General features: G+C 32.4%; 3 protein-coding genes across 3 annotated transcripts; 1 reads left to right on the plus strand and 2 right to left on the minus strand.

Moving 5' to 3' along the window:
* Nucleotides 1-1,094: 1,094 nt before the first annotated feature.
* On the minus strand, nucleotides 1,095-7,721 carry LOC106116060 (phytanoyl-CoA dioxygenase, peroxisomal). The gene is made up of 8 exons (XM_013309800.1): nucleotides 7,364-7,721; nucleotides 5,688-5,807; nucleotides 5,280-5,391; nucleotides 4,125-4,280; nucleotides 3,070-3,216; nucleotides 2,271-2,414; nucleotides 1,758-1,898; nucleotides 1,095-1,385 (listed from the first exon to the last, which is right to left on the minus strand). The coding sequence occupies exons 1-8, from the start codon at nucleotides 7,408-7,410 to the stop codon at nucleotides 1,332-1,334; spliced, it is 921 nt and encodes a 306-aa protein (XP_013165254.1). The 5' UTR covers nucleotides 7,411-7,721; the 3' UTR covers nucleotides 1,095-1,331.
* Nucleotides 7,722-8,687: 966 nt separating this feature from the next.
* serpin-7 (serine protease inhibitor 7) lies at nucleotides 8,688-10,033 on the minus strand. The gene has a single exon (XM_013309788.1). The coding sequence runs from the start codon at nucleotides 9,976-9,978 to the stop codon at nucleotides 8,779-8,781; it is 1,200 nt and encodes a 399-aa protein (XP_013165242.1). The 5' UTR covers nucleotides 9,979-10,033; the 3' UTR covers nucleotides 8,688-8,778.
* Nucleotides 10,034-11,727: 1,694 nt separating this feature from the next.
* Nucleotides 11,728-13,136, plus strand: serpin-14 (serine protease inhibitor 14). Its single transcript, XM_013308466.1, has one exon. The coding sequence runs from the start codon at nucleotides 11,797-11,799 to the stop codon at nucleotides 12,997-12,999; it is 1,203 nt and encodes a 400-aa protein (XP_013163920.1). The 5' UTR covers nucleotides 11,728-11,796; the 3' UTR covers nucleotides 13,000-13,136.
* Nucleotides 13,137-13,802: the final 666 nt, after the last annotated feature.

The raw sequence follows: 13,802 nt of genomic DNA on the forward strand, positions 1-13,802 counted from the left end.
AGCGAAATACTTCCATAAGCGAGAAACTCGGGTTAGAGAGAAACCTCTATAAGCGAGAAATATATCGCGTTCTCTTGGACTCTCGCTTATCCTGGTCCGACTGTATATGTTTCTAATCGATTTCGTAGTAAGAGATTTAGATTTTGTATTAAAATCTGTAATTTAAAGATAGACGATTTTTGAATATACTAATCTTTTTTTTTAGTGAATTAAAACTGTGTAAAATATTTATAAGTTACGTAGTTTTTTTTTGAACACTTAATAATTTTAAGAATATTTTATTTTAATATAATTAAGGGTGTATTAAGTTTAATTTTACATTTAAAAATTTATTTATAAACGGCACTTTAATAATACTAATTAAAAATTATATAAAAACTGAACAATAGGAAACTCTATTTTTTAATTTAAGTATTTTTACGTACAAAATAAATTCAATATAATGTTAGAATAACTACTATAAAGATAACAAATTTAAATTAATATATGATAGATAATAATATTTAAATGGAGTCGAAATCTTGATAAGTTAAGCGAGAAACCTCTATCAGCGAGAGTCTACATCCGGGCGAGAGCGAGAGTCCAAGAGACCCCGAGTTTCTCTCTAACTCGAGTTTCTCGCTTATAGAGGTAGTCTGGAACTGATGACTCATTTATAAAAGTTCTTTGCTTATTTTTTATTTTTATTAAGAATCTTGGAGTTCAAAAATATTTACGAAAACATTCTTGATAAAATCTGTACATAATTTTCTATCGACTTTTGACTAATGGAGTTCATTGACGCGTACATTTTTATTGACGTAAAATATTCAAATTTTTTTAAGCAATTACTTTTTTAAATTCATCCTTTGTAAAGACGACCTTGATTTGTGAGAAAATTTATAAAAAATGTTTATAATGTTTAGCTTATTTTAAATTTTTTTTTGTTGCGAATTGCCCACGATATGATGATTTGTTAAGATTTTTTTATATATGTATATTTTTGTACCTTTTAATGTATGTAATATAAATTCGTTTTAGAATAACATAATAATATGCGATTGTACCTAAGGGAATAAATAAAACAATTATATACAATCATGTAAATTTTATTTAAACAAAAAAAGTGTTTTGACTGACAGACGGACAACAAAGTGATCATATTAGGATTCCGTTTTTACCTTTCAAGATAAGGAAGTCTAAAAATAACTATTTTACATAAGTTTTAGTGACTCATTTATTAAAATATCATGTTTTTTGTAGATTCCCTGACCATTGGATAATATTTATTATATATTTTATGTTGTATATACCCTAAACCTGGTCCAGATGTAAATAATATATAAGGGGTATTAAAGATTAGATTTTGTACCTCTAACCAATTTGTTTTTGTAGCGCCAAGTGTCCTGAAAGAAATGTTTACAAAAAAATACAAACAAGAAATTTAAAAACAGTATCGAATTCGCTTAACATTCTTTGAAACAAAATTTCTATTCATTATTACAAATAACTAGCTGTCGCCTGCGACTCTGTCCGGACGGGTTTAAAAAAATAAGTAGTCTATGTGTTCTTCCAGCCTATGTTTTACATGTATGCATTACAGCGAGATTTAAGCAGCTGTTGCTGGACTTCTAACAAACATCCATCCATCCAGTTATGAGTGAAAATTTTACTATACAAAAAACGAATACAACAAGGTCGTGGTGACCACACGTCATCCACACGTGGACTAATCAACGAGAGAGACAAAGGAAAATACTATTCCTATTATCACTTACCACAAAGTTAAGATCTAAATTCTTTTTCACTTTAGCGAGGGATTCAATTTCCTTGGCGACAGTTTCCTGCACCGTGCCCTCCACCGCCACGTACTCACACTCTCCACTCGCGTAGTGACATGTGATCGCTTTGCGAGATCTCTGACATCACAAATATATAATAAACTGGCATTCATCAGCGTATAATTGAAAAAAGGTATTGACAGACGGATAACAAAGTAATGGTTCTTTTTTTTTCGAAATACGGAACCCTAAAAAATAGCTTATAATATGCCCATATTCATCAGCTACTTTCTAGTCAAAGTCCCTTCAAAATCTGTCAACTCGTTCCAGAGATTATACGGAACAAACGCGACCGAGACTTTCGTAGAGTCGATCGACTGACTATTTTGTGGAAATAGACGATTAGAAGAATTAACATGATTATAGAATATTAATTATTAAAGGAAATTGTATGACTCCATGACAATTTTTTTATTAAACTAGTTAAGATAAACCAACGTTCGAGTTTACCTTGGACACATTTGGTCCTGAGCCGTGTATGAGCAGGGGATGGAAGAAGACAGTATCCCCAGGGTCCATGGTCAGGTGCACGCGCTGCTCCTCCGGCGCCGAGGACTCGTCCCTCACGCCGTAGAATAAGAACTTATTCGAGTCCTACCATAAAATTTATACAGTCGTAAATAAGCGAGAAAGATTTCTCTCTAACAAAAGTTTCTCGCTTGTTGAGGTTATTCGTTGGGACTAATGCTCTCGCTTATAGAGGTTTCTCACTCTCTCATTGAAAATAACGTTGGATAAGTTACGTGATTGTCGCGCCTCAGTTCCATACATTTTAAAGTTCGTTATGGAATCGCTTCGAAGTGAATACATTTTGACTAACCTCTCTAATGACGGTACGTTTTATTAGTTTATGCCAGTACTACATATAATAACTAAAAAAGAAAATAGGTTATAGTTTTAGGACTTCCTGCTAAGATAGACCAATGTAAAGAAAATATATCCATTCCTATTGGACTATTGAATAACCATATCCATCATATAATGCATAAAATATCGTATTACAATATATGACTGTCACTTTAGATCCTTCAAGAAGCGAGATCTTTATTCACAAAAACCGTCAACGTATCTGCAGCTCCTTTAGTTGCTCTGTTGTCATATCGTAAAATAAATTCTAGCTTAATACTTTGACGAGTTTTTTCAAAAAAGGGTCTTAACAGACAGACGGGCGACAAAGTGATCCTATAATGGTTCCGTTTTTTTCATTTCGTGGTAGGGAACCCTAAAAATGTATATTTATATATCTCACCGTGGGATAGTGATGTTCCACAAGCGTGTGTGTGAGATGAGATCCCGGCAACACGAACAGGCAGCCGTTGTCTCGCTGCACGCGGTCCACCGCCGTCCAGGACGCGACTATCTTGTCCGCTGGTCGGAACGGGAAGTACCATAGGTCCTGATAAATATTGTCGATATGTTAAGTGGCCGGCACTTACGGTCTTTTAAAAAAAGACGCAAGACTTTAAACTACTTTTTATTGACGGTATAATATAACCGTAGGATCCGAATCCGGTATATGCTTAAACCGCGAGTTTTAAATTCTGACTAACTTTAAATAGAACTGTAAGGTAAACTAATATTGCTGACAATAATGGATGAATTCGTCAGTGCTTAATTGCTGATCGTGCATCCTGTCTATAATACTTATGTTTATAACAATCTACAGAGGTCATCGATCTTTTTTGGTTGACAAAATTAAATATAACACTAAATTAAGCCGAAAAAAATTACCACAAAAACATATTAGAATTCTTTGTTTTTATAAACGTCAGCTGTGTGTTTTTGTACGTCTTTCGCACAAACCCGCACTAAGTCAGTGTTGTTGACCGAGTCACCCTTAGGGGAGGCTACTATCCTTTCAGTGGGAACATATAAGCTGATATCTTCCACAATAAAAACCAGTAAATGTAAAACATATTATTTTAGTATCTTCCAATACTTAGTTAAATTTAACAAAACAATGCTGTAAACATATAATAGAACCTGGTCATTCCTCTAATGTCATCTGATCATCAGCTCACTAAGAAATCCAAAGATATGTGTAAAGTCAAACCGCACTGGGCAAGCATTGACTATGGCCTAGTCACTAACTTAGGGTAGACTCCGAGCCCCTCAATGAGGACAACACGAACAAAATGACATTTTCTAAAGATGATTCCTAGCTAGATCGATACATCGCCCCCGAAACCCCTATATACTAAATTTTATGAAAATCGTTGGAGCCGATTCCGAGTGAGCTAATGTCATCTGCAAATCGCTAATTCCACCGCTTTATAAATTGCCCTGGAAGACAGTTGGTCTTACCTGATGTGGCGGATGTCGAACAGTGCCGGCGGGCTTGTTGATAAACATACAGTGTACGATAGTGATGCTATCTCCTATCAGCTGCCCCACCACGTCCAGGAGCCGAGGATCCTCGGAATACGAGCTGAACTCCTCATCGAAGTGAATATCATTGATCTGTGACCAATTACATTTCAAATATAAGCGAGAGTCGATTTTAAATATTAATCTCGCTTATAAATATTAAGTACAACACTAGCCTTACTAAAATGTCGACGTTTATGTCCCCTCACTATACATTCTGACAGTTGACTTTGTAACGAAAGCACGTCATTCGCGTCAAATGATTCCAACTAATAATGTCTAAAATTAATTATATTTTCAATTATTTAAATACGAAATTATTAAATTATTCAATCATTAATTAATAAGTAATTATTTAGATAAATTAATAATATACGCAATAATATCATGTAATTATTATTCATCTTCAAAAAAATCTGAGTTAGGTTAAGTCAGATAAATACGCCCCTTTTTACGTATACAATCAAAAACTACACAATTAATTATTTACATTATTAATAACAACAATTATACAAAAACAACATTTTCATAATCAAAATTATTAGTTTCCATTGATTATAGAGAAATGGACTAGTTAGAGATACGGCGTATACTATATATATAAATTCTGTCACTTTTGACAATGTCAAAAGTACGCGTATAAAGGTGACACTGATTTCTATAAATGGATAGGACATTGCAAAGAAATTGCAGCTTTTAAATTGTTCCGACTTGAGCGCATCTGTTATAGTTCCTGACAGTTAATTATTATTATATTTACGATAGATTAGTTTGACAATTCACTAGATATAGGTTAAGTAAAATCAATTAAGAATTTTTTCGATTTTCGATGGTTGTTCTCATAGAACTTTACTAGAACTCTCATATAACCTATTTTATCCTTTATAACATGAAGAAATAAGACATTAACAAAAAATTGCGATGTTGACGCACAAAAAATTTTTCTTTAAATTCCACCCCTACGAACTGCAACAGTCAGCGCCAAAATGGCGATGATCAAATAGGCACAAAATACAAAGGCTTATAGCCTGTCCATGTATAGAGGTCAGTGGTCATAGATTAAAGTCAAAGTTAGTTTTATTTTAAAAATACCTTATTTATGACATCTTGTCCTTTAGCACCTTTCTCTGCCAACCCCGGTTCCTTCACAATAGTCATGAAGCCTGTATCTTCTAAACCATTTACTATTTGAAGGAATCGTTTCCTAAAAAAACATAAGAAAAACTACAATTTGTTGAAAAACACGATTTATGACACTCAAATGTGGAATACGAGTCGAAAGACATCTCATTTGTCAAAATCTGTTCAGTCGTTTAGTTCATAATGGAATTTATATACATATAAAAAAATACTTACAAGTAAAAAAATCACCCTTTAAGTTAATCAGACATACAGGTCGTTGTTTAATTCACATTTGATTTAATTTTTTTTTTTTATATTCCAAATAAAATTTTACGTTATTTAATTTGAATAACAATTAAAAAAAATAAAATCACTCACTTGACTGTGTACAAACATTCAAAATTAATTAAACCTTTGACAACTAGAAATCCATTTTTCTTGTAAAAATCTATTTGTTCCTTTGATAAAACATACTTTGGTGTCACTTCAGCATTAACACTGAAAAAAAAACACTTATTTATGAATAAAGAAATCTAATCTTACTAATATTTTAAACTAGCTGTCGCCAGCGACTCCGTCCGCGTGGATATATAAAAAAACTTAATTAGTGTAGCCCACCCATCCAACAACATGACATCCATCTAAACATTCGCATTTACAATATTAGTAAGTTAAATAAAAAGCTGCTCTTCAAGGCATAAATTCGAAAAAAAAATTAATAAATAGTATCCTATGTCCGTCTCCTGGCTCTAAGCTACCTCCTCACCAATTTTCAATCATACAGGTAAAGCCATTCTTGAGTTATAAATAATGTAACGAACACGACTTTCTTTTATATATATAGATGTAAACACATAGGGGGATGTCTAGATGTATGAACAAGTAATCTTGGTGCATATTGGTTGACTTCACACATATCTTTAAATTTCTTATATATATGTTGCACCACAATGTCTTCCCATACCTTAAGAATATGGGCAATACATTAAAAATAGAAAAAACACATCAATACATGGCAGGGATCGAACCTAAGTCTGTAGATGACAAGTTTACTGTTTAACCACTACACCACCTACACTTTTATTCACTTTATCATATCACTTAGAAGGAAGTAATAATAAAAAACGTGAACATTTTTATTAGCATTTTGTTCAAATTCTGGCAATTAGTCATGTTACAATGAATAGTTCTCACAAACAAAAAATTGTTAGCAATAACTCAACAAAAAGAACATTTTTGGATTTTATTTTATGGACTTTGGCAAATTGATTTCCGTCTTAGAAAATAAATGTACCTATACATTTTTATATTGCATCTCAATGATGTTTTTAATTTGGAAATTGGATTATATTACAATACATAATGAACTAGATATACAGGATGTTTTGAAATTAATTAGCATTATACATCTGAACAACCTGTATATACAATTATTGTGTTAAATTAGCATAAATATAAATTTTAAGTTAATTCAAAATTAAAACCAAAAAAACTAGAAAAAAAAATATTAACCACAGTAATAGTTAAGTAAGGTTTTGTTTAGTTTTACCTGTACCCAATATTGTCCCATCAAAGTTTGAGTTTTTGATTCACTTCTCGGTAATCAAAATCTCTGAATGTTTAAATATAGTTTACATCTTAATAATTAAGATATTATTTGAATAGTTACTGTATAACATACATTTAGGTATAGTGGGGCATAAAAGTAATTGGAGGGCACAGCATCCAAAGGAGCCTGGAGCCATGAAGATTATAATATATATAAAAAGATTTACATTTACCTAATTTTATTATAGTTTCCCATGTATTAAGAATATTAAATAGAATTTTAGGTTAGTAAATTGTTTTTTTGAAATTGAAACAGATGAAGATTAATTTCTTTATTTTATTTATATATTTATTCATATTAAACAGATTATATATACACCATAACATTAAAAGTGTCTATAAATCTATGAATCAGATGATTAGGTGATAAATATTATGTTATAATTTCTTGAAGATAATGGAGTGGTAAAATTATATATCTGTATTATATTGCATAAACAACTTACTTTTTTGGTCTTACAATTAGTGTTTTTCCACTGACAGATAAATCCATAGTTGAACAAATATATCTCACGAGAGAAAAACAAGAACAGTTCAATGACAAAGTAGAATTGTCTTGAATTTAACGTTATCAATATTAAATAGGAAATGAAAAGAATAATTCACTTCGGTGTCGAACTAAGTAATGTCTTGTTCTTCTCTGCATGAAATATAAAACCTATGTGTTTTTGTCTTGTAGATTTTTTGTTAGATGCTAAGTATATTATGCTAAGTGTATTATTCATGGTGCAGAAAAGATTTAATTGTTTTTATGTGTATAATTTATGATTTGTAAATACACGTCACGTCTAAAACGTCATCTTCAACTGACAAGTGTAACATGACATGACATTGACAACTCGTGAGAATTATTAAAAAAAAATATAAAAGTAAAACTAGAAGTCTAGGAAAATCTAAATAAATAAACAAAATACTAAACATTTTAAATTACACATCTAATATTTTGTTTGATATATTGTAATTATAAAAGTAACAGATGAATAGCTCACAAACTGTCGCAAACATTTATCACTGCATTGGCCGTCTTGGTCAGTGAAATAACACAACCTTACGAAAGACAGAATTTTTTTAGTGCCGGTTTTACCATTTTTGGCGCCCTGGGCGAGATTTGTACGGCGTCTTTTTTTCTAGTATTGGGGAAATCTTTTAAAAATATATCAGGAGGCATCACAAGCGCCTCTTTATATCTGTGGGGCCTGCGGCGCCTCCTTGTGTCCGGCGCCCAGGGCGGTCGCCTTACCTGGCCCTACTCTAATACCACGAATGGTGTATTCACTGCAGATAATAAAGGATAAAAAAGTAAAGTTATATTATTGTTTTTGGCAAAGCGTGTTAAGGGGTGCTCATTGTTAATTTCGATAAGAATATTAATTTTAAAATATGGATACAGATTTTATCGGCTTTTATAGTTTTTTTTATATTATAAGTTAGAGATTCTAGCGTGCGACTACCTAAATTCGCCGAAATAGCGAAGCGACCACTGCCCATAGATTCGCAATTGTAAATGCGTTACCTACCTTTAATTCAATCAGTCAACCAAATCCACTTCCCTTTCCTATTTTATGCTTATAAGAAAAGGATGGGAAGAGAAAGGGGACTAAAATTACACCTACGGCACGGACACTTTATCAGACGACACGCGAAATCGCTTTCACTTGACGCCTGTCTTCTGTGTAGTCCTGGTATTGCCCCAGGCGACCCATTCGTGCCACAGATAATATTGAAGGAATTCGCATAAATGTTTAAAATAAATCAATAATTTTTTAAGTTTTAAAATATATATTTCTGTTTATATAACAAACTGTTTTACCTATGTTTTAAAATATAACAAAAGCATATATTTTTTCGTATTAAATGGTAATCAGTATACACTTGGCTTGGAGTAAGCACCAGCGAAAACTGGTATAAATGTTTTTTTGTCCACAATCATAAAGAAGAATGGTTTGTTCGCGTCCACATTTGTTGGGAAACTTTTAAATGAGAACTGTGCTTGAGTCGCAGCACTAGCTATTGTACCTTCTTCTGTAACTTCTATATCAGCTTTTTGAATAAGATTAGATATATACAGAGGATAATCAGCTATTTTAGGGAACGAGGCTTGACTCGGATCAAATATAGACCTTAATCCCATATCTATTAAGAGTTCTTTTAAATTATTATGATCTGATGATATCTTGAAGCGTGGCATTCTAACATTTACTTCAATAGGACCTTTATCTTCGAAATCTTTGAACAAAGATTTCACGGTAATCTTCTTTAATGAATCTATAACATTGTTTAATTTCTCTTCGAAGTACGGAACGAATACCAACATTGAAAATCTACGATCACTGTAGGGCAATTCAACAACGGTCGCATTGATTTCACTGTTAAATCTAGTATTGTAATTGTCCGTTATAGTCATGAGGTTTACTTTACCTATCTCGTTAGACATTTCATCGTAGAAAGGCATCTGTTGCGTTTCGTTTACTGGAAAAGGTATTTCCCATGTACCTTTAAATCGAAGAGCGTCGACAATCATCATAACAACATTCTCCAAATCACTGGCTACAACTAATTCATCTATAGCACCGTTTGTAGCTGTTTTAACATAATTGTTTATGGTCGCAGCAACATATTCGTAATTGTCTATGGCGACTTGTTTGATATCACCGAGGCCAGCTCTTCTTACTTGTTTTTGAAATTGATCATTTACCTGAATATTTTCGTCGACAAATATGGCGGATGCACCTTCCAGACTTGTTTCCGCTGTTGGTGTATATATCTCTTTTGTTACATCAAAGAATTTATTCATGAAACATTTGTGACGATGCAATCTTAGTATTTTAACTAATTCCTCGTAGGAGTTATCCGAAGCTCCTAGTGATGTATAAGCCAGTAATGTCCATGGCGAAAGAGTTGATGCGACGAAATGGTTTTCAGTTTCTTGAGCGATTCTCTTTATTAATTCTGTAGAAAACTCAAATACAGACCTTGATAAAAATGGTCCAGCTTTCTCGATAGTGCACTGAGCTAATATTGATGGTATTAACGCACAAATTATTAAAGTTAAAATCGCCATTTCGTGTAAGTTCAACAAAATGGTAAAGACAACTGATATTAAAGTAGCTCCTTTTAGTAAACAGGTTATCAAATGACCCGACGTTCTGATAAAGCCAGCAATACTTATTTGGGAATTCCAGGAATATACTTGTTAACCTGGGTTCGTCTATCTATTTTTTTATCAGTATTAATATGAAGTAATTCTGTACTGTTTTTTCCGGAATAAATTTCTCCAAGAGAAACCTTCAATCATGCACCATAACCTATTTTTTTCTCGAGTTAATGCTCCAGTTAATAACCGTATAGTACTATAAAAGGTATTGCAAAAACCTATGCCCAACAGTGGTCTAATATAGTCATGATGGCTTAAATTCGACATCAAAATAAGACAACTATCGTGGATTCGTACTTTCCAAACGACTTTAAGTTGTTATCGTGTAGTCTTCGTTCCTTTGTGCGACGGAACTGAAAATTTATTTGGGCAAAAAACGTAGCAAATTTTGCTGCATAAGACCGACTTTGAAATTGAAAGCATAAGAAGGTATTAAGTAATACTGCTAACGCCATCTATTGATAACTTATTTACTTAATATCAGTAAAGAAATCCTTTTTAATTTGGGTTTGTTTCTATTCGAAAAATATGCGATGTAGGTAACAGAGTTCGTAAAATTAAACGTTATATTTATTTTATTTTTGTCGAGGCTACACAAACAGACTGATGAACCATTTTAATATATAGTTGGCTTTATTTATGCAAAATTATTTTTCCCTTTAGATAACACGGAAATACCTACTCGCTGCTGTCATATTTTTTAGGTTATGTGTCATAATACACAGGAAACAACAACGGGAATTTGAAAAATTTTACTCCTATCAACGCAAAGTTGCAATGTCGATGCACAGATGCAAAAATATAGCCTTATCCCTTTAATATTCTAGAAATATATTGAGATAAAAATAAGTTTTTTTTTACTCGTATTTCTTTAGTGGACACACGCGTTGTGATCTTTCTGCAAATGTTATCTATAGCCCTTCGTACACATGACAACTTGCGAAACTACGCACCGTCGCTAAGAGACTTACTGAGAGTTTTTGCATGGAATTACAAGCATTGCCTTAATATAAATAAGAAATACTAAATTTAATTTGACTCTTCTTATTTGAACTTTAAAAAAATTATCTAGAGTTATCTGTCTCAGGTCGCTTTATGACTGCCGGCCAGTGAATTCGGTATCAGACGGCGAATTTTTTTTTTATCTCGAAGAAAATATACTTCGCCTTTTCGAGGGAAAGACGGGGTTATGTAAGATTTTTACTCACTAAAACCATCTCGTTGGCCAACCGCAAATGTGACTGCGTGGACCCACGGATCTCCAATGGAACTTTTTTTTTAATAAAAATATTAGCAGATTTGTTTTATTAAAGCACTAAGGGACTGTTGACGTGAGTAATTAATATAAATTCCAGCTTGATACATTCACTCATTCCTAAGAAAGAGGGTCTTGACAGACAGACGGACGGAGAACAAAGTGATCCAATAAGGGTTCCACTCCGATTTCGAGGTACGGAACTTTAAAAATGGAAAAAAGATGAACTATGTATAAATTTGTTTAACTATACAGTTTTTGTTTAGTTTAAAAATTAGCAAGATTTTTGGTATATTTCTAGAAACGACACTTACGTCATTCTGAGAGGATGCGATATGTGACCTCGGTTTATCAACAACGATATTAAAAGCTGATTGTTTAAAACAATTTATTGTGACCTATTTGAGTTCTGAATTCATGCATTTATGATAATACGTTTTATTACAATTGTTCACTAGATCTGTGTAAACATGGTTCTTAGAACTTTTATATTAACAAATCTATTTTTAGTTGTGGCTACTAATAATTACCACTGTAGTCATGGAACTGCGTTAATGCTGATGAAAAGACCGGCTTACGAGTTCTCTATAAAGATTCTGGACAGAGTATCCCATGATACTGGTGGTCATTTTGTTTTCTCTCCGATGTCAACGTGGTTACAATTAATGCTGCTGTCAGATGGAGCAAGAGGGACGACATTTTCGGAGATATGGAAGGTGACAAGACATCACAAGATGAAGTGCTTTCGACGCAAGATTCGAGACATTTTAAACATTACGGATAAAGAATTGAAGTTGATAAATAAACGTAGCAGCGTAATTGTTGTAGATAAAATAATGAAGGTGAAGAAGCGATTTAAGATGGAATCCGAGAAACATAATGGAGTTAGAGTTTTGTCAGTGGATTTTAGTGATCCGGAGCAGGCAGCGGCTGAAACGAATGCTGTTATAGAGTCTGACATGGATGGCGTAATCACTGAGGGAGTTTATCCGACTGATTTTAACTACACAGTCCTTCTGATGATGGACACGACATATTTTAGAGGTGATTGGATATTTCCTTTCAATACTGTTTATACTACTCTACAGCCGTTTTATTCACAACATGATGAATATCTCGGTGATGTGATGATGATGAATCAAATATCATATTACAATTTAGTTGATATACCAAGAATAAGAGCTAGAGTGTTAGAACTTCCTTGTAGTGCAGATAATCGTGTTTCTATGTTAGTTTTATTGCCGATTGAAGGTACAGTGTTTGATATATTCTTTTCTTTAAAAGCTATAAGATTAAGAACGATCTTTAATTTGTATAAACAGAATGGAAAACAGTTAGTTAATGTGAAATTACCGAGGTTTAAAATAATTACAGAAATTGATACATTACCAGAGTTGTTGTATGATATGGGAGTGAAAAGAGTTTTTTATCCCAATCTTGCAGATTTGAAGGGAATAAGTAATTATGGTATTTACGCCTCTTTGATATCACAGATCGCAGATATAGAGGTCATAGAAAAAGGTATCACAGCTAAATCAGTTGCAGAATTTTTGGTGACGGATAAAAAAACTTTAACATTCAACGCGGATCGTCCGTTCGCATTTCTTATCGTCGATACGAAGACTGAAATGATTTTGTTCGCTGGAAGTTACAGTACACCTTCATTGTACTAATTTTATAAAAATTAAAGTAATTAATTGTTTTTTATGAACCATCTCTCTCTGGTTTCCTTCTCACGTATCCTCGACGAATTTGTTTTCAGAAATGTTAATATTTTGCTATATTTTTTACGATATGTTTATCGCAAAACCTAATTTTCATTTTTGATTACTATTTATTGTTAGTTAGTAATTTAGTTAGTAATTTAGCTAAACCGATATAAAAATGGCTAAATACTCATTTATATAAGTGTATTATTATATCTCACTTTATTTTGAATAATTTTATAATAATTTAGCTGTAGTTCTCGACACCTTCAGCTCGGAATTAAAAAAAATAATAGGCTATGTGTTCTTCCAGACTATGTTCTATATGTACGCCTTTCAGCTAAATCCATGCAGCTGTTCTGGAGATATTGTTTAACAAACATCTAAACATTCGCATTTATTATAAAATAAAACTAATTTTCACAACAATTATTTTTTTATTTTCGACATTAATAATAATAATAATATCTCTTATTATGACTAGTATCACATTTACAGCCTCATATTATTAATAATACAATAAAACATTAAATATAACATAATATTAAAATTATAATAAAAAAAAACTATTAGTGTTAAAATATTTGGTACAATTTGCTTTTGACCTTGAAAATAACCTTCATATGTTTAAACTAAGGGAACGTACACATACTACGTCACAAGTTTAAGGGAGGGGGGGAGTCCTTAAAATACTAGTCAGTGACAGGAGCGGGGGGGGGGGGATCAGATTTTAGTCACGTAGTCGTTGGTTGTTTTTTTCATAATACATA

The sequence above is a fragment of the Papilio xuthus genome, unplaced genomic scaffold (genome assembly GCF_000836235.2).
Source record: "Papilio xuthus unplaced genomic scaffold, Pxut_1.1 DF829660.1, whole genome shotgun sequence".
Lineage (NCBI taxonomy): Eukaryota > Metazoa > Arthropoda > Insecta > Lepidoptera > Papilionidae > Papilio > Papilio xuthus.